The 26,537-nt window shown below is 39.7% G+C and overlaps 2 protein-coding genes across 5 annotated transcripts in view; one reads left to right on the forward strand and one right to left on the reverse strand.

Annotated features, from left to right (window-relative positions):
* LOC100027666 (arylamine N-acetyltransferase 1-like) overlaps positions 1-25,700 on the forward strand; it is a 31,612-nt gene extending 5,912 nt beyond the window's left edge. For 2 of the 4 annotated variants that reach the window (XM_056813302.1, XM_007476126.2), the window contains exon 2: positions 1-1,961. In XM_056813302.1, coding sequence (XP_056669280.1) covers positions 6-875 — 870 coding nt within the window. In that variant the 5' untranslated portion in view covers positions 1-5 and the 3' untranslated portion in view covers positions 876-1,961. The other 2 variants (XM_056813301.1, XM_056813300.1) reach the window with 2 other exon arrangements.
* Positions 25,420-26,537, reverse strand: part of MPHOSPH6 (M-phase phosphoprotein 6) — an 11,501-nt gene continuing 10,383 nt past the window's right edge. The window contains exon 5 of the mRNA XM_001380959.5: positions 25,420-26,170. Coding sequence (XP_001380996.3) covers positions 26,038-26,170 — 133 coding nt within the window. The 3' untranslated portion in view covers positions 25,420-26,037. The remainder of the gene's footprint in view (positions 26,171-26,537) is intronic.

The following is a 26,537-nucleotide window of genomic DNA, read 5'->3' on the forward strand; positions in this document are numbered from 1 at the left end:
GGAATATGGACATTAGAGAATACTTTGCAAGGATCGGCTATAATCGTTCCAATGAGAAGCTGGATTTAGAGACATTGACTGAAGTGATGTGGCATCATGTTCAAGCAGTGCCCTTTGAGAACCTGGACATTCACTGTGGAATACCCATAGAACTAAACTTAGAGGCCACATATGACAAGATTGTGAGGAGGAAGAGAGGTGGGTGGTGTCTAGAAGGAAATCACCTTCTCTTTTGGGTCTTGACTACAATGGGGTATGAGACCATAATTTTAGGGGGAAATGTTTATAATTCCTTAAAAAGGCAGTATAGCACTATGGTTCATCTGCTCCTAAAAGTCACAATAGGTGAGAAAGCCTATATAGTGGATGGGGCATTTGGCCGTTCTCACCAAATATGGCAGCCAATGGAACTGGTTTCTGGAAAGGATCAACCTCAGATTCCTTGCATTTTTCGTTTAAAAGAAGAGAATGGAATCTGGTACTTGGATCAAATAAGACGGAAACAATTTATTCCAAACCCAGAATTTCATAACTCTGATCTCTTAGAAAAAAATGAATTTTGTCATATCTACTCTTTCACTCTTCAGTCACATACAATAGAAGAATTTATGTCTGCAAATACCTACCTTCAGAATTCCCCCCAGTCTGTGTTTACAAGTAAGTCTTTCTGTTCTCTGCAGACAGTAGATGGAGTTTATTGTTTAGTTGGCTGGACTCTTACTCACAGAAGATTCAATTACAAGGAAAACATGGATTTGGTGGAGTTTAAGATTCTGAAGGATGAAGATATTGAGAAGACCCTGAAGGACATATTCAATATTTCCCTCGACAAAAAGCTTGTCCCAAAGCACGGTGATAGATTTTTTACTGTTTAGTAAGAGAAAATACAGTAGCACTTGGGGTGATGAAACAGATGCAACTTGACAATGAAGTTTTCAAAACATTATTTTATTGATAAATTTTGTATATTTTGAGGTAAAAAAAATGCTTTACAACAACAACAACAAAACTTTCCTCACCTTGACTTCCACAAAGAATTTCTTCAAAACAGTTAAGCAAAATTGTGTATTATTAGAGTGTAACTGAAATTTCAGAGTATATTGGAAGTATATTGGAAAAGTCTTTAGACCCTGGAATGCCAAAGCCTTTAATGATTAATTCCTGAAATTTAGATGGGCTGGAGAATCATAGGATTTGGAAGTAAAAAAAAAATCTCACTGGCCAGCTAGTCTAATCCATATACAAAAGGAATCTCCATTAGGACATACTTGAGAAGTAGTTCAGTTCTCTTGAAGACCTCCAAATTCTTTACATATTTTAGTTATGAAACCTCTACTAAGAAACTATCTATAAATTTTCCCTCAAATTTTCTGCTCTCCTTCTAATTCTGACTATATTAGTTTTGTTTGTATAAAAACCTCTTAGTGTAATGTTACCCATTTTATGTCTCACAATGCTTTCTATCTCTCTTTATTCATAAACTCTTCTCCTATCTATAGATCTGATTGGTAATATATATATATAGTCCCTGATCTTCTAATATGCTTATGATATCTTTTATGTTAGGTCATGCATCCATTTTGATCTTATCTTGGTAAATGTTTTAAGATATTGGTCTATATCTACTTTCTACTAGACTGCTTTCTAATCTTCCCAACAATTTTTACCAAAGAGTGAATTCTTATCCCCAAAGCTTGGATCTTTACTTTTATCAAACACAAGGTTAATCTTTTATGAGTGTTTGTTGTATATTTGTTCTATTCTACTGATAAACTTTTCTTTTTCTTAAGCCAGTGTCAAATAGATTTGATAATTTCTACTTCATAATACAGTTTAAAATCTGATAGTGCTAGACCTCCTTTCTTTACATTTTTCCATTAATTTCTTTGATATTCTTGACTTTTTGTTCTTCCAAATGAATTTTATTATTTTAATTCAATAAAATAATTATGTCAAATTTAGAATGCCTATTTTCCAATAGACAAATGGTCAAAAGTTATGAACAGTTTTTGGACAGAGAAATCAAAGTGATATATAACCATATGAAAAATGCCCTAAATTGTTACTAGAGAAATGCAAATCAAAAAAAACTGAGATATCATCTTATACCTCTTAGATGGACTCAAATGATCAAAGGGCAAAATGACATGCTGGAGGGGATTTGGAAAAATGGGGACACTAATATACTGTGGGTGGAACTGATCTGAGCATTTTGTAGAGCAATGTGGAATTATTCCCCAAAAGTTGTAAAAATGTATATACTTTTTGATTCAGCAATACCACTATTAGGCTTGTTTCCTAAGGTAATCAGGGAAAAAGGAAAAGAACCTACATGTTCTAAAATATTTATAGCACCTCTCTATAGCAAAGAACCAGAAACTGAGGGAATGCCCATCAATTAGGGGATGATTAAACAAGTAGTGGTATCTGATTGTGATGGAATACTATATTATATACAGCTACAATTAATATTTGAAGAATGACTTGTAAATGTCCCTCTCCAGATAAAGAAATGATAAACAGAAACATGAAGGACATAATTTATATATAGATTTTTTTGTCAAATGATACCCTTGCTAGTGCAGGAAAGGGAAGGAGGGAGAGAGATACTTGGGACTTTTAATATAACCACAAAACAGAAATAAAAACAAATGAATTTTAATAAAGATGAAAAACCTTCCCTATGTTGACTTCCATAAAAGTTTCCTCAAAACAACTGAGCAAAACTACCTATTAGAGTGGCACTGAGGTATTAAAAACCTCATTACCAAAAGTACATTGGAAAAGTTTTTAGATCCAGGAATTTCAGAGTCTCTAATGATTAATTCCTAGACCTACATGAACTGATGTGCAGTTAAATGAGCTGAACAAGGAGAACATTATATATACAGAGACTGTAACATTGTGGGAAAATCAAATGTGATTGACTTTGCTAATAATGGCAATGAATGCGATGATCCAGGACAATCCTAAGGGACTTATGAGAAAGAATGCTAAAACTGTGGGAGTAGAAATCCAGAAGAAAACATGTGATTTCTCACTTGTTTATTTGGGTATATGATTTGGGGTTTAGGTTTTAAAGGCTTGCTCTTTTACAAAAATGAATAATATGGAAATGGGTTCGAGGGATAATATCTATGTATAACCCAGTGGAATTAACTCTGGGAGGGGAGAGGGATGAGGGGAGAGAGAAAACCTTAATAATGTAATCATGAAAAAATTTTAAAAATAATAAAATAAATGATGAATTCCTGAAATTTAGATGTGCAGGAGGATCACAGAATTTAGGAGTCAGAAAAAACTTCAGTGGCCAGCTAGCCTAACTCATACATAGAAGTAACCTTCATTATCTTCATTACAACATACCTGACAAGTAGTCTAAGTCAATGCTTGAAGACCTTGAAGGATGGAGAAACTACCACCTCTTGAGGCAGCTGATTCCATTTTTGGACAACTTGAATTGTTAGGAAGTTTTCCTCCCTATATCAACCCTGAATTTTCCTCTTTATGATGTCAATACATGACTCCTGGGAATTACCTTCTGGGACAAAATGGAACAAGTTTACACGACAGGCCTTCAAATACTTGAAGGCAGCTTTCATGTCCTCATAAATCTCTTCTCCAAGTCAAATGCCCATTTCCTTCAACTGACTCATATATCATGGACTCACATCCTGATTGTCATTTTTATTCTTTGACTTATCAGTGCCCTTTATATCCCAGTGCCCCAGAAATGAACATAATATTCCAGATGAAGTTTGATGAGATCAGAACACAATGGAACTATCACTTTTCTTTTCTTTCTTTTTTTTTAAACCCTTACGTTCCATCTTGGAATCAATACTATGTATTGGTTCCAAGGCAGAAGAGTGGTAAGGGCTAAGCAATGGGGGTTAAGTGACTTGCCCAGGGTCACAGAGCTGGGAAGTATCTGAGGCCAGATTTTTGAACCTAGGACCTCCAGTCTCTAGGCCTGGCTCTCAATCCACTGAGCTACCCAGCTGCCCCCTATCACTTTTCTTCTTGGATGCTCTTCCCTTCTTAATGCAATGAAAGGGTTTTTTTTGTTTTTGTTTTTGCTTTTTTGGCTGCCACATGACACTACTGACCCATATTGTGCTTGCAGCTCACTATGACTTTCAGATATTTTTTTTTCAGAACTATTCTCTATCCATGCCTCTCCCATCTTATGCTTGTGAAGTTACATAAGTGTATTAGTTACGTAATTACAGTAAAATTAGTTTTTAGTTTTATACAACATCACATAGTTTATTCTATACTAACTATAATTGTAGTTTATAGTAAACTAAAGTCAGTGCTGCTTTAATGAACTTATAACACATTACTAATGTGGACCTGTGAGGTATATATGCTTTAACGGGCAGAAGGACCAGCTGTGGGAGTCAGAAGGATTCAGGTTCAAGACCTACCTCTGACACTTATAAACTGTGCCATCATGGGCAAGGTTCTTAAAATTAACTTTATTAGGCTTTAAGTTATAGGCAGGTTGCTGATTTGCACAAGTGGAATGAGTTTCTATGAAGAAGTTTAATTGCACTAAAGAAATCATGCATTTAGACATATAGGAGCTATTAGATATGAGTGTAATTACATATTAATGTAAGAAGAAAGAAATTGTAGTCAAAATCTAATTTTTCTCAAATTAAAAAGTAAAAGCATGCAGATTTTGTGTAGTTTCAGCACATGATATCAAAGCAAAAATCAGCTATCCAGGGTAGGGAGAGGAGCCCAGAGGAAGTCCAAGCATACAGGAAGCAATCACTACATCTAGCCAGCAGGAAGCAGTCAAGTGACAGGAAAATGAGTAGAAGAGCTGAATAAAGGGTAATTAGGACCCCACCAAAGATTTATTTTGATGTCTGATTTGGCAGATTCTCCCATCCTGGAGAGGACTAAGATGAGGTCAGAGAAGTAGATTGTCTGTTGTTAGAGAATGTGCCCAGCTATGTAGAGATAAAAGCAGTCAATAAGTATTAAGTGCCTGCTAAGTGTCAGACGCTGGGGATACAAATTCAAGCAAAAAGACAGTCCCTGCCCTCAAGGGGCTTACATTCTACTGGAAGGAATCACATAAAAGGGAGATGAAAGGTGAAGTTGAGTGTGGAGACCTGTTGGGGGGGGCAGGGTCTTGGTGGAAGATGGTATTAGGATTAATTAAGCCATAGGGCTAATGAGGACCATTTGGAGTAATTGGGATCTTAGCAGGGTAAAGAATAGTGGGTAAAGTTTCTTTGAGGCCAGACAGAATCTTAGGAAGGCTGCCTGTTGGAATTCTGGATAGCAGGAGTCAATTGTTTTCCCAACTGTGGGGTCTTTGAGAGGTTTTTTTTGTTTGTTTTGTTTGTTTGTTTGTTTTTTTCTCTTTAGGAGAAGGCTCGTGTTTCTATTCCCTGGAACACTGAAAAACCCCGTGGCAAGTGAAAAAGGAGAATAAGTTAGAATTTCTGGAATAAGTTTGTGGGGGAAATCAACAGAAAAGAGAGGCAGTTTTTCCCTCTGTGTGGCAGCTCAATTGGCCAAGCCATTTTTGAGGCCTGCTAAGACTGAAAAGCCTAGCTAGGCCTGGAAGGGCTGGCAGTTGACAGAGATAGTGAATAACTGAACTGATTTAAAGCTGAAAGAGATCTAAAGAGACAGTAAACTTACTTATATAAGAAAGAGAGGCAATTTTTTCCCCTCTGTGTGACTACAGAGTGGGCAGGGCCTTTGAGGCCTACCAAAGGCCCAGAAGCCTGACTATGTATTTTTATAAAAATCCAAGATTTAAAATTTTTGTTCAAGAAAGATCTTCAAGGAAAGAAGCTTGCTAACTCCTAAAATCCAGAGAATGAACTGTTTGCAGAAAGATGCCTGAAAACCCTATAATACATCAAGAAGATCCAGAATGAACTTTGGGTGTAGTTGATTGAACATTTATTTTGAATATATACTCTTATGCCAAAAGGGGACTGCCCCCTAATTGGTTTTTGTCAATGCGCCCAGCAAAAACATTGGTTTTGCTTCCTCTCTTTCTTCTATTCCCCTCTTATCACTATTGTAGTTTCCTCTTAGAGGGTGAAATTTTGTATGCACCTATAGTTAGAAGAGGTACAAGATGATTATGTTAAGTGATCAGTTGGGGAGACTAGTCTCCCAATCATCATGGGGGGGAGGAATTGTGAATTTTAGATTTACTCCACCCTGCTTAGTCTTTAGAATTTTAGCAACCAGGAATGTATACACCCCCACTTAAGGATTAAGTGTGGGGGAGGAAGGTCTATGACCCTCATGTGCTAGCAAGTGACAAATCAGAAACAACTGACTGACCCCCTGGGCTGTCCAAAGCCAAGTTTAAGCCACCATTGGTACATGTAAGATACAGGAAGTGATGTAAGAACTACCTTTATATTTCATGTCACTTCCTGTGAGAGGGACCTTGGCAGTGGTACTTGACTTGGAGAAGCTTGAGTGTGAGACTGCTTCCCTTAGACAATCATGTGGTGAGTTATAAGGCCGACTCCCCTTTCCTTGGCTTTTTTTCTGGAGGCACCAGCCTCTGAGGAGGCCCCTCATCTTGGAAGAGGCCTTGTGGCTAGAAGCCAAGCTAGATTTAATCCTAGAGGGCCTCAACTCCTGCCTGTTATCTCTCTCCCTTTCTCTCTTTCTTTCTTTCTTTCTTTCTTTCTTTCTTTCTTTCTTTCTTTCTTTCTTTCTTTCTTTCTTTCTTTCTTTCTTTCTTTCTTTCTTTCTTTCTTTCTTTCTTTCTTTCTTTCTTTCTTTCTTTCTTTCTTTCTTTCTTTCTTTCTTTCTTTCTTTCTTTCTTTCTTTCTTAATATCTTCTCTCTATTATAAATAAATCACCAAAATTCCATTCTGACTTGAGCATTTCATTGGGATTTAGAATTTAAATCCCTGGGGACCAACTAAAAATATCTTTTCAGTCTCAACCCTAAATTCTAGCCTTTACAACTAGACCAAGAAAGTAGTGGGAATTGGAGAAGTGATCTGAAGGGATACAAGGAGGCAGTGAATAATAATAATTATAATTATAATAAAGAGGAGGCAGTGAATAATAACAACAACAATAATATGTATTATTATGGATATGGATAATTTTAGAATAGGTTATTTAGTATAGATTCTGGGGAATTAGTTCAGTGATAAGGAGTTGTAAGTTAGGCTCAGGGAAGCCTGAGCAAGAAGCAAGTTCTTGCAAACTACGGGGAAGTGGGTAAAAGCTTAGCTCCCCTTTAAGACTAGGGAATCAATCCTAATCTCACCTTTGGTTACTTTTCCTCAAACCTTTTTCAATATTTATTAGATAGAATGTTTTTTTTTACATCTGTCTCCAGCAGTTATCCATTGCACAGGCCCAAACAATTACATGGAGTTCCCCCACTTAACATTCCTATTTTAACATTCCTGGCTGTTCTTATTTGCAACATTCTTTTAGATAAATTACAATTTATGATGGTATTGAAATCTGGAAGGTCAGAGGCAGAGTCAGAAAAGGAATGAAGGTTGGCATGTCTTGGTCCCTCTGAAAAAGAGGCCCCAGGGGGAACTTACCATTGAGGAAATGATAGGAGCATGGTGGAGAGAGAATTCAGGGGGAGAAGGCCATAGAGAAAGACGGATATTACAAGGTGAGAAGGCCCCAGTCACAGAGGGAAGTTCCAAACAGAAAGAGGAGCAGACATGAAGGAATGAAGGTGGGGATAAAACTATCAAAGTGAGGTAGTCTTTGCCCTCCTGGATCTTATATTCTATTAGGGAGATCTAGCACATAGATGTGAAAGTGACCAAGCATGGGAGTTTAGGTCTCAGGTGTAATAAGGAAGGCTGGGATATGAACTGAATACAAATCCAGTGCCATTCTATCAAGAGGCCATTGAGAACAAGAAAGAAAATACAGGGAGCCTTTCTCCGACAGAGCCTTGATCTCAATCTAAGAAGAAACTAAGACCCAAAGGGAAGAGACTTTCCCTTGATCACATATGGGTTATGGCAAAGCCAAGATAAAAACCTGGGTATTCCAAGTCCCAGTGAACCATTTATTCCATTTTATCACAGGACCCTTGTGCTGTCCTGTTAGATCATCATATTTACTCACCTTATCTAGTCCTGTCATCTTAACATGTTAAAAAAAAAAAAAGCTCTGGGCTCCAGCATTGTTCTTTCCCTGCCCCAATTAAACAGTTCATGTGGGTCAAATTGACCTAACGCAAATGATACTGAGTTGTGAATAATTAATATCCTTGAGGGAGTAGTTATTTATAGAACTTTTTAATCCAGTGGCTCTTCAATTTGTACAAGGTGTTGAGCCCACATTCGGCACCTTAGGGCTTTCTTTCCATAACTACATGTGTTCTGATAGCTAATCCTGCTAAGAATTTCAGGGAGGCCATATTGCTCAATCATCCTATAAGCTCTCTCATCCATTTTGGCAGTGACTCAGTAATAACATTAGCTGACGTAAATTGGACTTTTAGTTGGGAGGCAGCATATGATACCGTAGGTCAGGGTTTGACATCTGCCTCAGGCTCTTATTAATTATATCTACTTCCTGGCCTTAAGTTTCCTAATCTAAAACATGGAGATAATATTAACACCTACATCACAGGATTGTTGTGAGAATCAAATGAGAGTATGTGTAAAGCCCTTTGCAAACCTTAAAGCACTATAAGTTAGCTATTAACAAAGGGCTTTAATTTTACCCCAAGTTTGCAATATTGATGACCCTCAATTCCTCACCATCCCTTAGCTCACACTTCCATTTTTTTGCCAAATACTCATACCCACTTATGCATCTCTCAAATTATTCCCCTTCTCTTGTCCCACCCAGTCCCTGCTCCAAGTTAGGCCCTCATCACCTCTTACTTGGATTTTTCTAATGTCTTCTAAATGGTTTTCCTCTTTAAATTTCTCCCCACTTCAGTCTATCCTACACATAACTGCCCAAGTGCTTTCCCCCAAGCACAGTGACCACACCACTCTTCTGTTTAATAACTCTGGTTACTCCTTATTACCTCTGGGGTAATCTTAGCAGTTTGGCATTTAAAGACCTTTAGAATTTGCTTCAAACCCTACCTCTGTCCCTCACTGTTCTATGTTTATTACATACTACCCCTTTTACCTAGAACTCCAGTCTAGACAAAGGGACTTCTCATCTTTAAGCATTTTCACTGGCTGTCCCCACACCTGGAATTCTCTTCCTCCTTACCTCCATTTCCTTGTCTCTCTTGTTTCTTCCATGTGCTAGCTAAAACTCTACCTTCTACAAGAAGCCTTTCTTAATCCTTCTTGATGCTTGTGCTTCCCTCTTTGTTTTATCTTCCATTGGTTCTAAATTTCTTTTGCTTTTACAAAATTATTTGCATGTTGTCTTTCCCATTAGGCTGTGAGCTTGAGAGGAAGGACTGCTCTTTGCCTTTCTTGTATCCCCAGCATGTGGCAGTGTCTGATACATAGTAGTAGGCATTTCAACACTTGTGGATTGATTCTGTCTCCTGTCTTCATGCACTCCCAGCTTCACCTTTGGCTTTTGGGATTTCTAAGACTCAGTTAAAGTGCTTCTTCCTACATGATGTGGCAGAGGCATGAAGAAAGAGAGAACTTCATGCTTGCAAAACAAAGCTGGGGACCTGATCTGCCAATCAAGGTGAAGATTCCAAATGGAATGTTCCCAGGAAAGTCAGTTGGGGCCTGGCCAGAGAAGAGGAAGGGAGAAACTTCTTTTCTGGGGTTTGTTTTGCAGTTGCCATTCCAAAATGAACTGGTACTCTGGGAGGTCCTGGCTCAAGTGTATGTGATCCTTATGGCTGTTCTTCAAACTCTAACCCAAATGAAGAAGATCTTTAGATTTGTTGTTGTTCCCCTTAAGGCAGATAAGATATTGGCTGTTGGTAACAACCTATATATAAAGCATGATTAAGGCTGTGTTTGAGCAAATAATTAAGGAAAAGGGGCTAGATCTGGTTGTGGGCAGGGACAATGAGCAAACAGAGAATGTACCTAAGGAAAATAGAGATGAAACTGAGAACAAGCCTGACTGTGACCCTGAAAAACTCTGTCCACTAAAAGAAGTCACCAAATTATCCATAATGCTGGGGTGCCACACTCCAAAGCCCATAGACAATTCTCAACACAGGAACTTGAATCCATAAAGCGACATTTCCCAAAATTTGTAGAGAATCCTTTCAAGTCTGAAAAGGAGTTGAAACGAGCTTTCAGGATCTTTGATCCTGATTTTGAAGATGTCCAGTTCCTACTATCAGAACTGTTCAGCCCCCATGAACAGAGACAATTCTTAGAAAAGACAAGTCTGATAGCAATTTAACTAGCTGGCCAACTGTGGAACAAAGGGCAGATATGGACTTTGCTAATCCTACTTGCATATCCTACCTAAGAAAATGCAGAAAGTACTTTCTACAAGCCATAAAACAATGCTGTTCAAAACCTACTGCATGGGATAAGTTTGACAAGATCATGTAGGATAAAGGGGAACATCCTGCTACATACATAGACCATCTGTCAGAGATGGCAGATTCAATCTTAGGTCTAGAAGCCGATAGCAAGGAATTTGCTAGCCACGTTTGTAGGCAATTTCTAAGGCGTTGCACTCCTAATTTGAACATTTTTTTCAAACACTATTTCCCCAAGTATGATTCAGTCTCTCTGATTGAATTGTGTGAGGCAGCATCTTACCTACATGAGAATAATTCAGAACAAGGTAAACACGTTCAGGACTTAAAAGAAAGTTGTAAATGACAGAGAATAATCTTAAACAAAAGGAGATTGATGAAATCAAAAGACTGAACACGGTGAGGACTTACACTACATCTAGTTACAGGAAACCTAGTTATAAGGTACAACCAGTGCAGAGAGAAACTAGGGAATGTTTCTTTTGTCACAGGAAAGGCCATTTGATTAGAAATTGTTTTTTAAAGAAGAAACATGAGATTAATAACAAGAACACACAAAATACACAAAGAAGTCTACTTGTTGTTCACATTGCAAATTAAAGCCCTCACAGCAAGCTCTGGACTTGCATGAAATGCAAAATGCAATTAACTCTGGAGCAAAACCCAAGTACTCTAATATTGTTAGGAAAGAGTTGTGAAGCCAGGCCCATAGGATATTTGGTGTGACTAATGGAGATAGAAGGAATAGTGAGAATGAGGCTGCAGTTGAAAATAGCAGAAAAAAGTTGGGAAATAGTGAAAATTCAGTGCAAGAAAGTGAATCTGTGAATGATAGTACATGCAATAAAGTAAGAGAAAGGCAGAGACAGATTAAGAGACAGAAATAGAAATAAAAGGAATTCTTTCAGACATTGCAAGTGAGATAAGAGACTTTGATAAAAACTGCATACTAACCATACAGGAAAGAAGTCTTAAGGAAATAAAATCATTCCTAGAGGACTTTTTTCCAGTGTAGAGTGAATAATGGAATTGAATTGTGCAAGAGGGGAAGAGTCACAAGAACTCAAGAAAAAGTGTGTGGCAGATACAGACACATAATTTCAATTCCCTAAGGTTACTGTTGCTAAAGATGACAATGCTTTAAAAACATTCACAGATGACCTCCCACCAAACTTAGTTAATTCTGTAAATAGCTTTATAGCACAGGTACCCATAGAAAATACATCTACTTTGAATCCAGAAGCTGAAACTTTCCATTCAGTAATGAGTGATATAGATAAGGAAAAATTAACTGAAAATGGAGCTGCCATTACTTTTGAAAACACTAGTCCCATTCAAAGTAGTAGAGGTGACATGACAGTTAAATTTGAATATAGGGATGGAATGGAATTCTTTCCAACTGGAAAAACTACCATGGATTCAAAAGGCAGGCTTAAAGCCAACATTCTAAGGGGCAGAGGGATATCTGGCCAAAGCAACATCTGTGATTTAGGTTCATATTCCACTGTAGTATGGAATACAATCTCAAGTGTAGACTTCATAGGGAATGAATCAAATCAAAATGAATTAACTGGGTTACATATACAACTGGCAGAGAGTAGTAAAGACATGGACACTGATTCAGTGGTTATGAACACCTTAGCTACAAATCCAGAAACATGTTTGTGCTGTGGGACAGATTGAAGGCACACATCCTACTAATGATGATGAAGGGGGAAATATAGATGTACCAAAATTATTCCCAGAAGAAAATAAAATAGAGGGACAGATTCCTATCTCTACACAGTCAAATGAGAATATAGATAAAAATAAACCTCAGACTAGTGGTAGAGTAGGATCTATGATTATTAACAGTATAGCAGATCTGCAAGAAGAAACTAACCCCATACCATCAAGCTTACCAATTCAAAATGAAATTCTAAAGCTTAATAATAATAAACAACCAGAAGCTGGTGACATAGGCTTAGATCAAAATGCAAAGCCAGAGTTACCAACATCTGACAAAAGTTTACATGGCATTGAGAAAAATCCAAAGAACATAATGATTGGATTCAGTGAGTCAGATTCAGATACTGAATCAGAAGGAATACCAGAAGGCATGATAATAATGAATGAAGATGATTTAGAACAAATGCCTTATCAATTTTATAAGCTTTATGAAGAGGTAGACAGATGAAGAAGGGGATGTGTGGGACACAAGTGAGAAGATTGAGTACCTGGAACCAGTGCAAACTAAATCTTACCAAGACTATGATGAGGAGTTATTCTTTGGGCACAGAACAAGTTGCATACTATTAGAAGAAATTTATGCAAGCTTAGGGGTTGATAATGAAGATGATTTTATAGAGATGTTGAATTACATGGCTTATACAGATACAGATTTTGAATGGGAAGGAGAATATTAAGGAACATATTAAAGAATTGGAGGAGAGATAAATACACAATTTCACTTCTATTCTGACTTCAAACACATGACAAGTACCATTCATGCTGTACCAGTGAAACCGAGATTTGTTGGAGTTCCATAGGAGTTCCATAGTTCCATATTACAAAGAACCTTATGTTAATGAAGATTAGTCTTGGGGTAGCATAGAAAATAAGTTATTCCAGCAAAAGAAGAACAAGTAATTCAACGACAAGAATGCTCCTAACCTTTGTGATAAAGAAATGAGAGAGAAGTTTTGCAGGACTTGTGAACCAAGATGCAAAACCCATGATTGCAATGGAATGTCCCCAGGAGGGGCAGTTGGGGGTTTGCTGGCCACACTCTGAGAGGAGAAACTGGGCTGGTGGTCTTTGTCTCTGACTGGGGGTCACACACTCTTTTTCCCTTCAGGTTCTTGCTGGTCACACTTGGGGGAGGAGAAACTTGGCTTTTGGACTTTGTCTCTCTGGCTTTGAGCAGTTGGAGTTGACCAGGGGGCTTTTTGGTCTCTTGGGTTTCTGACTGGGGGACACACATTTGCTCTCTGGAGTTTGAAGTTGGCTGAGAGACTTTTGTGAAGCTGACTTGGCTTTTGGACTCTGGTGGGGCTGACTTGGTTACTTGAAGTTCTCTGACTTTGGGCAGTTGAAAATGACAAGAAGGAGAAATCTAACTGAAGAAGAAGAAAGATCTTGAAAAGCCATTGTCCTCCATCTCCCTGTCTCAGAGTCACAGTATGTGACCGGACTACTTTCTCAATTTTACCTCAATTAGACTAGGGACTTCCTTATCCCCCTTACCTCAGTTTCCCATCCTGTTATCCCAATAAACCCCTTACCTGAGAAAGAAACTTAAGAGTATTTTATAACTCACTCAGGGGGGAGGGAAAATTGGGAGGAGAAGGGTGGCAGTTGGAGCAGGGAGGAGGGAGTTATAGATCAGCCATCGTTAGGGATTAATAGGCAGATTCCCCAGAGTAGTCCCCTGTATACCAGCATCCCTGTGTGTGGCAGCATCCCCCCAGCAGCATTTCTCTGTCCTCCATTACCAATAAGCATCCTCAGGTTCCCTCAGCAGTTTTAGGTTCCTGTAGCAGCCTCTCTAGATACAGCCAGATAGAGAACAGCAGCCATTGCTGCAATAATAACTGGTTCCCCCTTAGTTCATCCTCTCCAGTTCAACAAGTAACTAGTTTCCACTAAGCTTATTTCTTTATTACACCTTGTAGCATAAAACTTCCAACTTCATAACTAGCACAGACACAAACATCTAGAATGCTAGAGAAGCATAGATTCACATTGGTTGAATTTGTTATATTGGACTTTAACATCAAGTTGTAGTTGAGAACTGGAAAAAAAAAGTTACACATATTTTTCAACCTTCACCCTTAAAACATTCTCTACCAAGAGAAGGATGAGAGAGGGTACACCATGAAGATAATACTTCAGAGTTTCAGATACCTCACTAGACACAACAATGTGATCATGTCATCAGTGAAGATACATACAAATGACTTCAGAAAAAAGAAGAAAAAAAGTCCTAGTCATGAGCAGCAACACAAGTAGCCCAAGAAAAAATCAAAAACAGTCCTTGTGAATGAAAGTCTAATGATAACAGGAAAGCATCCCTGAAGTATATAGTACAGTTCCAGTAAGAAATGCAGCCAATAACACAGAAATAAAAACTATGCCTTTAAAGACTAGCAGCCATAGGAAAAAAGTCTTTATATAATTTTTATACAAAGTCTCTGCCAGACACAGTAACTGAACAGAAAGAAACAATGTTATTGCAAATGAATGCATAATTTTCTAAATTTTATCTCTAAGAAATAAGTAGAGTAACCATATAATGAATCTCCTTGTAAAGAGTCACATAGAAAAAGACTAGAAACAATGTCAAATCACTATTCTTAACAAAATCTTGAGAACTTATGCATATTGTTCACACCCACTCATGAAATACACATGTACAGCTTACTTGCATTCACGAAGATGTACATATGCAAATCTTACCCTCATGCATGAAGAGAACACATGTAAATCTTACTTTCAGACATGAAGAATGATAAGTTCTGACAAACATTCACAAAGATTCCATCTAACTTCCATGCATTTGTAAATTTCACTCTCACATACATGCACATGTAAAAACCTGACTTGCATACATGTTCATGTGTTCTGGGTTCCTGATTATTCCAGTGGATCCTGATTTGAAGAACACATCTTCAATCAAGACTGGAAGAGAAGACTGGCATGCTGACCAGACAGACAGACCAGAGAGGAAGACAAGAGTTCTACAAGCAGCATAAAAGGACATAGAAAGACTTTGTAACTTATGATCATGAAGATATGTAAGAGTGTATCAGACGTGTTAACATCATATATGCATACACATGCTACATGGAATTACACTTTAGGAAGATATCTCATGGAATGAGTAAGTATACAACATGCATGGTTACATGACAGGGGTATATGGGGTGCTCAGGGAGGGGTAGTATCTCTGGTATGGAGGGCTTGTCGTGCCCTCTTAGGGCAGCTTTCCAGCCTCTGACCCCCACCTGACACCCAGCTCTCACTTGTGGCTCCCAGTAGCTGCTAGCATGCGGCAGCGGCCACACCCCGGGCAATGGCTTCGACAGGCCGGCTAAACCTTGTGAGGGTAGCCATCGGGTCGTTGACCCCTGGTGAACCAGGGCTTTGCTCACCCAGCATGTGGAGACTGCTTCGGCTGAACAGACGGAAGAAACCAACAAGAAGGTTCAACGGCTGAGATGGCGATGCAGCAAAGCACTGTGGAGTGCTTAGGGCATGTTGGAGCACAAAAGACAACACGGCCATCCAATGCAGCTGAGGAAGTCTCCAGGTGTAACGACTTTTCGTGCCACTGGACCCAGGCTTCCAACGCCGAGAGAGTGGGACTGTCTCTGTGCATTGACTTTTCCACTTAAATCTCCTTCACGCACTAGTATCTTTGTGCACACTCATCTATCCTAACCCCGTCCACCCTCTTCAAGACCTGCAGCGATGGGGGAGTGGCAACGCAACAGGTGGAGGTGACCACTGGCAGTTGTAGTCACGATCCTGCATGTAGGCGGTCCATGGACCAGTGGTCGCTCGGCCCTGTAGGGCAGCAGGGACGTTTGGCAGCATCCTGGGCAACTGAGCAGCCCTCTCTAGGACAGCACTGCTCACTCTAATCAAGGGAGGGGACTAGAAAAGGAGTCCCAAATATTGCCTGCCCTACAAACACCCGGTCAGCACACCGCGGCTGGCAGGTCATCCCTTTAAGCGGTCGAAATCAAAAGAAACAAAATACAAAGAAACTCCTACCAGGAGCATGGAACATCAGGACATTACTTGACAGAGAGAATACCCCAAGACCTGAGAGAAGAACAGCTCTAATCGGTAAAGAACTGGCACGATATAACATCGACATCACAGCCCTAAGAGAAACACGCTTACCAGAAGAGGGATCACTCAGCGAACCCACCACTGGATACACCTTCTTCTGGAAAGGTAGAGCCACAAGTGAAGACAGAACCCACAGTGTTGGCCTGGCCATCAAGACCAACTTGCTCAAATAGATGCCAGACTTGCCTGTGGGCATCAGCAAGAGGCTCATGAAGATCCATTTACCTCTCAGCAAAGACTGGTATGCCACAATCATCAGTGCATATATCCCAACACTGACCAGCACAGAGGAGACCATCGAGCAGTTCTACGCTGACCTGAGTGCCGTCCTGCACTCAGTGCCCACAAATGACAAGCTGTTACTACTGAGAGACTCCAATGTCCGTGTTGGCCAGGACCATGAAAGATGGAAAGGAGTGCTCAGCAAACACGGCGTGGGCAAAATGAATAACAACGGCCTACTGCCACTCAGCAAATGCTCAGAGTTCGAACTCACCATCACGAACACTGTGTTCAGAATGGCAAACAAATATAAAACAACATGGATGCACCCACGATCAAAACAGTGGCATCTCATTGACTACATCATTGTACGCCGGCGAGACATCCAGGATATACAGATCACCAGAGCCATGAGAGGAGCTGAATGCTGGACAGACCACCGATTGGTTAGAGCGACTCTTCAAATGCGCATTGCACCTCGCCATCCAAAATGCACCCAGGCAGTTCGCGCATTTTACAACGTGAGTCATCTTAGAGATCCATCTTATTTGCAAACATTCCAGTCCTGCCTGGACGACAAGCTGTCTGCCAAGGGACCACTCACTGGAAGCTCAACCGAGAAATGGAACCAGTTCAGAGACGCAGTGAAGGAAACATCAAAGGCAGTCCTAGGCCCCAAACAACGCAACCACCAGGACTGGTTTGACGAGAACAACACTGCTATTGAAGACCTATTGAGCAAAAAGAACAAAGCCTTTATGGAGTGGCAAAATAACCCAAACTCTGCTCCTAAAAAGGACAGATTCAAGTCTCTCCAAGCCACGGCGCAGTGTGAGATCAGGAAGATGCAAGACCGATGGTGGGAAAAAAAAGGCAGAAGAAATCCAGCGTTTTGCTGATACAAAAAACTACAAACAATTTTTCAGTGCCCTCAAGACTGTCTATGGGCCATTAAAACCCACCACCACTCCCTTGCTATCCTCTGATGGTGACACTCTCATAAAAGATAAAAAAGGCATCAGCAACAGGTGGAAAGAACACTTCAGTCAGCTTCTCAACCAACCCTCTTCAGTCGACCAAAGCGCCCTTGACCAGATCCCCCAAAACCACACCATTGAACAACTTGACGTCCCTCCATCAATAGAGGAAGTCCAAAAAGCCATTAAACAAATGAGTGCAGGCAAGGCACCTGGTAAAGATGGGATCCCAACAAAGGTGTACAAGGCCTTAAATGGAAAGGCACTCCAGGCATTCCACATAGTGCTGACCAGCATATGAGAAGAGGAAGACATGCCCCCAGAACTCAGAGATGCCTCCATCATAGCTCTAAACAAGAACAAAAGCGCATGAGCAGCCTGTGACAACTACAGAGGCATCTCACTACTCTCCACTGCTGGAAAGATCCTCGCCCGTGTTATACTCAACAGACTCCTGTAATCTGTTTCAGAGCAGAACCTGCCTGAATCCCAATGTGGCTTCCGACCAGATCGCAGCACTATCGACATGGTCTTCACAGTGAGGCAAATGCAGGAAAAATGCCTTGAGCAGAACCTGAGTCTCTACATTGTCTTCATAGATCTGACAAAGGCGTTCGACACAGTGAACAGGGACGCATTGTGGGTGATCCTCAGCAAGCTCGGTTGCCCGCAAAATTCGTCAAACTGATCCAGCTCTTTCATGTCAACATGACAGGGGAAGTCCTATCTGGTGGAGAGACTTCTGATTGCTTCAACATCTCCAATGGCATGAAACAAGGCTGTGTCCTCGCTCTGGTACTATTCAACCTATACTTCACCCAAGTATTACGACATGCTGTGATGGATCTAGACCTGGGCCTTGTGAGATTTAAAATGGTTGAGGTCTTAAACTGTAGTGATTAAAATAGTGGAAGATATAAATTGTGATAGATATCAGAGAGGGTGAGTAAATTTGACCTCAGAAAATATGTTTCACTACAGTGTCTTGGTTTTAAATCAAATATAAGGTGGTCGCCAGGGAAATATTCCCAATTATTCAAATACCCAAGTCAACTGGGTTTTATAGAGATTTTTAATTAATAATATAATGAGGAATTAGAGAAAGAGAGAAAGAATAGGAAAGGAATAATTATGAAGGGCCTCAAGCCAATATGGCCTAGACCTGAGTCTTAAGAGAGAGAATCAGTCAGTCAGTCTTTTAACACTCACCACAAGGTCTGCCTAAACAAGGATTCTAGTGACACCAGGCCAGCTCCATTTCAGCTGACTTCACAAGAGAGCCTTCCGGCCAGAGACTGTTCCAAAGGGCCTTTCTCCAGAGCCTCTCTCAAGAGATTCTTCCCAAGCGATCCTCATCAGAGATCCTCCAAAAGGATTTCTCCAAAAGGATATCTCTCAAGAGATTCTGCTTTTTCTTATATAGGGGTTTTTCTCCCATGTCACCTCCCCTAAGTCCCTACATCTACCAATCACTGTAGACGCTTTCCAAAGGACTGCCCATCTAAATTCCTGCTAAGTCGACCAATCTCCTCAGTAAGTCTGAATCAGAAAAAATGCTGCTGTGTAGACCAAATCTCCTCAGTAAGTCTGAAGGAGAGAAAACACAGCTGAGTCAACTAATCTCATCAAGAGAAAACTTGCCTGACCCTTTTAGGTACCTAGCATCCCATTGTATCAATTCTAAAAACAGGTTTGGCTCAAAGAACTCCTTGCCCCACCATAAGCATGGATCCAAGTACATTCTTTGTTTAGCAAGGAGTTTTTTTCCCCTAAAGCAGTCTTAAGTACGGTTGGAGTAGAGGTCCTCCCATTTCTGATCCTGGCAAGTTCTCACATCAAAATGGGGAATGTTTCTCAGTAGGGAATTTGTTCCAATTAAGAATTCCCTGGGGACTTCCGGTTAAGATGGCGGCTTAGAGAAAGCTAAAGTTCAGATCTCCGGAAAACCCTTCCCGACCGATCTCAAACTATAAGCTCCTAAGGCGCCGAAATTCAAAACGATCAACAGCACAGACCCTGGGAACCCTCCTCCTGGACCTGGACCCGGATCAAAAGGTACAGCCCCCCTCAAAAGCCAGAACCCGAGATCACTCAGACCTAAGGGGTAGGAGCGCAGAGTCCAAGGCTCCGGGAAGCCGCAGCCCCGCCCGGCTCAGAGAGCAGGGTCCTCAGAACAACAACCCTCAGGGCCTTCTATCTGAGTCCCAGTGAAAGTCATTGCCCTCGGAGCTCCCACCACAGAGAGCAGGCTTGTCTGAAACAACAGCAACCCTCAGGGCGGGCAAGACAGCCTCACGGGCTGGATCCTGCTATCCAAGTCTCAGTGAAAGTCCCTGCCCTCGGAGCTTGGGGAAGCTGCAGCCCATCCCCCCGCAGGCCGAGGAAACAGCCTCACGGCCAGTGATTCTGAAGGCAACTTCCAGAAAGCAATGTGGTCCGACCCTTCCATTCCAGTTCCAGTGAGGCATATTCAGTTTAACCCAGGGAAAGCTCATAGAACCGACAATCTGCCCAGGACTAAAGTCTCTGAACACCAGACAGAGATAAGAAAAGCTAATCCTCCACATTCAGAGATGGCAAACTCCACAGAAGCCCCAAAATACCAAGAAAAATAAGAAGAAAGGGGCAACTTTGGACACATTCTATGGAGCCAAAATACAAAATACAGAGCAGATAGAAGAAGATATACAAGAAAATGCTCCAAAATCTTCCAAAGGAAATGGAAACTCTCCACAAACCCATGAAGAATTTGAATCAGAAATGACAAAAAGATGGAAGCCTTCTGGGAGGAAAAGTGGGAAATAATGCAAAAGAAATTCACGCATCTACAAAACCAGTTTGACCAAACTGTAAAAGAAAACCAGGCTTTAAAGCAAGAACTAATAAAGCAAAGCCAAAACACCAAGAAATTAGAAGAGAACATAAAATATCTCACCGACAAGGTGATAGATCTGGAAAATAGAGGGAGAAGAGATAATTTAAGAATAATTGGACTCCCAGAAAAGCCAGAAATAAACACCAAACTGGACATGGTGATACAAGATATAATCAAAGAAAATTGCCCAGAGATTCTAGAACAAGGGGGCAATATAGCCACTGACAGAGCTCACAGAACACCTTCTACACTAAACCCCCAAAAGACAACTCCCAGGAATGTAATTGCCAAATTCCAAAGCTCTCAAACAAAAGAAAAAATCCTACAGGAAGCCAGAAAAAGACAATTTAGATATAAAGGAATGCCAATCAGGGTCACACAAGACCTTGCAAGTTCTACTCTGAATGATCGTAAGGCATGGAACATGATCTTCAGAAAGGCAGGAGAGCTGGGTCTCCAACCAAGAATCAGCTACCCAGCAAAACTGACTATATACTTCCAATTAAGAATTCCCCGATGGGGAAATTTTTAACATTCACAAGTCTGAGAGATTTCAAGATTTAGAGCGTCTACATCAAATACTGACTGGATGGCTCACTATTCGACCTTCGCTGCCTGACTGCAAAAACGAAAACAGAGAGACTGATCCTGGAAACTCTCTTTGCAGATGACTGTGCTCTCATGGCCCACCAAGAAAATCATCTTCAAACCATTGTGAACAGGTTCTCCACCGCAACAAAACTGTTTGGCCTGACTATCAGCCTCAGCAAAAAAAAAAAAAAAGGTGGTGTTCCAACCTACACCAGGGAGGTCAACTAATCCACGGCACGCAGCTTTCTAATGTCAACCCTTTCAAGTACCTGGGCAGCACCATTGCCAATGACGGGTCCCTAGACCATGAGATTAATGCCAGGATCCAAAAGGCCAGCCAGGCACTCGGGCGGCTGCGCTCCAAAGTCCTCCAACACAGAGGTGTAAGCACTGCGACGAAGCTCAAAGTGTCTAACGCAGTGGTCCTCAGCTCGCTCCTGTACGGTTGCGAGACATGGACACTGTACCGGAAGCACATGAAGCAGTTGGAGCAATGCGCTCCCTCCGGTCAATCATGAGGATCCGATGGCAGGACTGAATCACCAATCAGGAAGTCCTCGACAGAGCCAACTCCACCAGCATCGAAGTCATGGTCCTCAAAACCCAGCTATGATGGTCTGGACATGTCATCCGCATGGACCCACAGCAAATACCAAAACAGGTATTCTATGGTGAACTGTCAGCTGGACTCAGGAAACAAGGTCGACCAAAGAAAAGATTCAAGGATCAGCTAAAGTCCAACTCGAAGTGGGCTGGCATTACACCAAAGCAACTAGAACTCGCTGCCTCTGACAGAACCAGCTGGCGAACCCACATTAACACCACCTTTGAAGATGAACGACGTCGACGTCTTGCTGCTGCGCATGAACTCCGACACGAGGCTACAACTGCACCTCCTGTAACAATTGGCGTCCCATGCCCCATGTGCCACAAACTCTGCACCTCAGTCTTTGGACTTCAAAGCCACATGAGGGTACATCAATAGATGATAATGCACAAAGACAATTGTCATTCTCGGTCACCGAGAGACTACCACTATACTATACTATACTAGTTACATGACAAAAGACATTGATACAAATTTCTGTGGAAAATTCAAAGATGTTTCTTTTCTGCATGAGTTTGCACAGAAATCTAGAATGATGTACATATGTAAATTTGTATAGATCCTGTGTACACATGTACATACTAATTGACTAACAAGCTAACTTTATTAGAGTAATTTATTAATATATTCTAATGACTAATATTAGTGACAGTTTAGCAAATTTGTTCATCTTAGGAAAGTAGAGACTGAAGTATAGAAGTAGATTGCATCATAATTGTAGGTTAGCATTTGTTAGTGATAGGAAATTTTACTTAGTGAATTTATAGATAATAGGAAATAGGACAATTATATATTCTGAATGTTAGTGATATTGTTGGAATGATTTGAAAACTCATTACAGGATTTGTTATGAAATAACTATGTCATGTAAATCACTTACCTAAACCATTTTCCTATACCATTCTTAGCTTAGCATCTAGGTAGATAGAATAGCTAAGATAAGTTAGGATTTTGTTATTTTGGGGGGGGTAAGAGAATATTTAAGATGGTATAGAGTTAAGAATAGATAGATAGAGTTACATTAAAGGTAAGTATCATTAAAAAATGCAAGTGCATTTTTTTAAAGAAGAAAAGGGGGGAAATGTGGAAGAGAATGTGAAGAAAGAAAGGACTTCATGCTTGCAAAACAAAGCTGGGGACCTGATCTTCCAATCAAGGTGAAGATTCCAAATGGAATGTTCCCAGGAAAGTCAGTTGGGGCCTGGACAGAGGAGAGGAAGGGAAAAACTTCTTCTCTGGGATTACTGACCAAGGGAAAAACTTCTTTTCTGGGGTTTTCTGACCAAGGGAGTGACCTGGGTGGCTCTGACAGAGTGGTGGAGAAGAAGCTGGGATTTCTAGCTTTGAACTATTTCTCTTGGTTTTGGAGAGAGACTTCCTTGGCTTCTGGCTGAAGTGGGAAGAAGCTGAGAACTGATCCCTGTTAGCTTCTGTCCCAGGCTGAAGGACCTTTGGGGGTAAGGGGACCTCTGGAATTAATCTGAGAAGAAATTAACTTTTGGTGGTGGTTTTGTGTAATTGGAAGAAAGATTTAACAGTTGATCTTCATCTCTATGACTATCTCTGAGTCACAGTTGTGACAGGACTGACATTTTCCATAATCTTCCTAATTCTCCTTATAGATTAGGGACACCCCTATCACTCTCATCTCAATTTCCATCTTGCCTCATCTTTCCCAATAAACCTCCTCACCTGAGAAAGAGAACAAGAGTATCTTCTCTAAATCTCACAGTTTACCTTTGAGTTATGTAGAATGGTGACTAAGAACAGGGGAGGGGAAAGGGAGGCAGAAGGGCATGGGTGGAAACTGGGAGGTGAAGGGAGGAGGGGGGTTGGAAATATCTTGATCCATTAGCCATCAGCAGTGATCAATAGGCAACCACAGAGTAATCCCTTTAGTAGCATCTCTCTATATCTCTATAGTCACAGTGAAGCCAGAGTATCCCAGTTATTGTAACCAGAAATAGTCTCCACAGATTATCTTTTTAATACAATGAACTCTTTCTAATGGTAGATGTTAGTTCTCTCTCATGAAGAGTCATCTTGTATATGTCTACATATGCATGTTTTCTCCCGATAGGATGCAAGCTCCTTGAGGACAGGGACTTTTACCTTGATCCTTGTATCTTCAGTGCTTAGTAATGGGTGTTTAATAAATGCCTGATTATTGCTTTTGAGGCTTACAACAATCCTGTGAAGTTGCTAATCTACAAGTAGTATTATTTTCATTTTGCAGATAAGGGCCTAGTTGTCTGCTGGAATTAGATCACAGATCCAGACAGATGAGGAATATAAGGCTCCAAAGGATTATAGAACTTGCCCAGAGTTACAGTACTGGAGGAAGTATACTAACCAAAGTTTTCTTAAGTGCAAATTCAGTGCTCTTGCTAGCATAGTATACACCTAATACATGAAAGCAATAAATATTGGAGAGCATGTGGAAAAACTGGGACACTAATGTTCTGTTGAAGTTGTAAAGCGATCAAGTCATTCTAGAGAGCAATTTGTAATGCCCAAAGGGCTATAAAACTGCATACCCTTTGATCCAGTAATATAACTACTAAGTCTGTATCTAAAAGAGATTTAAAAAAAAAGGTAAACAGACATATTTGTGCTAGTATATTTATAGTAATTCAATTTTGTGGTGGCAAAAAGTTGTAAATTAGGGGGATGTCCATTAATTGGGAATGACTGAACAAGTTACGGTATATGATTGTAATGGAATACTATTGTGTTATAAGAAATGGTGAACAAAAATATTTGAGAAAAACTTGGATTTACATGAACTGATGCAGAATGAAGTGAGCAGAACAAGAACATTGTATACATTAACAGCAATAAAACATGATGAACAACTGTGAATGACTTAGCTACTCTTAGCAACACAATGATCCAAGACCCCCAAAAGATTCATGAAGAAAAATGCTCTCCATCTTCAGAGAAAGAAATGATGGAATCTGAATACAAATCAAACCATACCATTTTTCCTTTCATTTTCTTCATAAAAATGCATCTTCTTCCACAACATGAATATGGAAATGTTTCTGATAATGCATGTATAACCTATATCAAATTGCTTACCATATTAGAGAGTAGGGAGGAGAGGGAGAGAAATTGGAACTACTAAAAATTGTTTTTACATGTAATTAGGGAAACAAATTACTGAAGACTTTTAAAAAAATGTTTGTTTGGAGGGACTTGCCAACATATGAGGCTGCTTTAGTTAAGCAACCTTGGCACTGTCTTTGAATGGCTATTCTTAAAGGATCTACCTCCCTGTGGTATCAGTTCTACTGAAAGGAAAACAAGATTAGGAATTCCAGCTCTAAGTAATCAAAAGCAATACCCTTGCTTCCTTTAAATGTTTCCTCAGGTGTAAAATGGGAATAACACCTGCACAATCTACCTCATAAAGTTATTGTGATGAAAAATATTTTTCAAATCACAATATAAATTTGAGTTATCACTTTATATCATGCTATGTTATTTATACTATTGCCACATTATATTGGAGAGCCTTTACATATATTATCTATTTTTTTCTCATAATGGCACTATTAAGGTAGGGAGTTACAAGGAATTATTTTAAATTCCTAATTTTATATTAATTACAAAATGAAATCTAACTGCCTAAATGTATAAATTCCTTCCCAAGTGTAAGTTCTTCTCTTTAAGCCGATCTCATTTTATTTTACATCACTTATATAGTTTATTATATTTTAAACTATACTGTTTTCATGTTTACATCTTATTTCCCCTATTAGACTAAAAATGACTTGAGGGCAAGAACTTTTGTCTTAATCATTTCTGTGTTCCCCTTGATCTAGTACAGTAGACTGTACAAAGTAGGGCTTATTTGCTGACTGAAAAAAACCAATAAGCACATGAAAGGAAAAAAAATTTATTTCAGGACATATTTTTCCATCTTAAGGGAGCTGCAAACATTTATCAGGACAAATATGCAGAATACCAGAAGCAGTAATCTCACCTGACAGCAAGTAAATATTTCACAGAATGGGAGTTATCACCATTCATGTTAACATTTCCATCCTGTCCAAATGTACACATAAATGAATTCCATATAAAAGACCTGTGCTATAAAACTTCCTTATTCTCAAATAGATTTATTGGCTTGTCTTAGTTAATATTTTTAAATAAAATGTAAACATACCCAGGGCAATTTAAACAGCACTGTCACTTTATATCCAACATTTTGAAATAAATGATCAGGCAAAGGAAACAATTATTCTCTCAACTCAAATGCCTTAGGAAACAATTGCCTATCTTTGTTATGTTTCACAAATCAAGGCTAAAGATCCCATGGTCAAAGACAACCCCTTAGCCAAGGATGTATAACATCCATCATATATCTGTTTTTGGAACAGCATGTTTCAAAAGTTACAAATTTCTTTACAAATAAGTATAATAATATTACTAATAACAAACCAATTCTAATTAGAAATAGTTTCAAAATATATCAAAGAACTTCCTGCATATTTTAGTCTAATCCTGAGGCTTTAAAAATGTCTTCTTAGCTTTAACTGGTCTTATGTTACCATTTTCATCTTCATCATACTGTGCTCGATCTCTCTTTTTAGCAAACTTCTTTCCAATCGTGCCCACCAAAGTTTCATATCTATAAAGAAATTATAATAGCAAATTCAGCTTCTATTATTAGCAGTGAGAATTATGAATTGTTAATAATCCAAAGTGATATTTATAACAAGCAATTATTGAGTGTAATCAAAACCACTGCTAGGGGAAAACTCAAAATGAGCAGTGGAGACTTGAAGTCAGCAGAACTGGGCAACCCAGGGCAAAATACGTGAAATTCAATGTCAGGAAATAACTATACTACTTTTTACATTTTCCTTCTAAACTAAAGAAATCATGAAGCACTAAGAGTACCCACCTAGGGTAAGCAACAATTTTAGGCTGGGATTAGAAAAGAATGCTCATTCCAATCATGTAACCTCTTGGTTCCCTTTCCCCCAGACAGAGAA

This window comes from Monodelphis domestica, chromosome 1, assembly GCF_027887165.1.
Source record: "Monodelphis domestica isolate mMonDom1 chromosome 1, mMonDom1.pri, whole genome shotgun sequence".
Lineage (NCBI taxonomy): Eukaryota > Metazoa > Chordata > Mammalia > Didelphimorphia > Didelphidae > Monodelphis > Monodelphis domestica.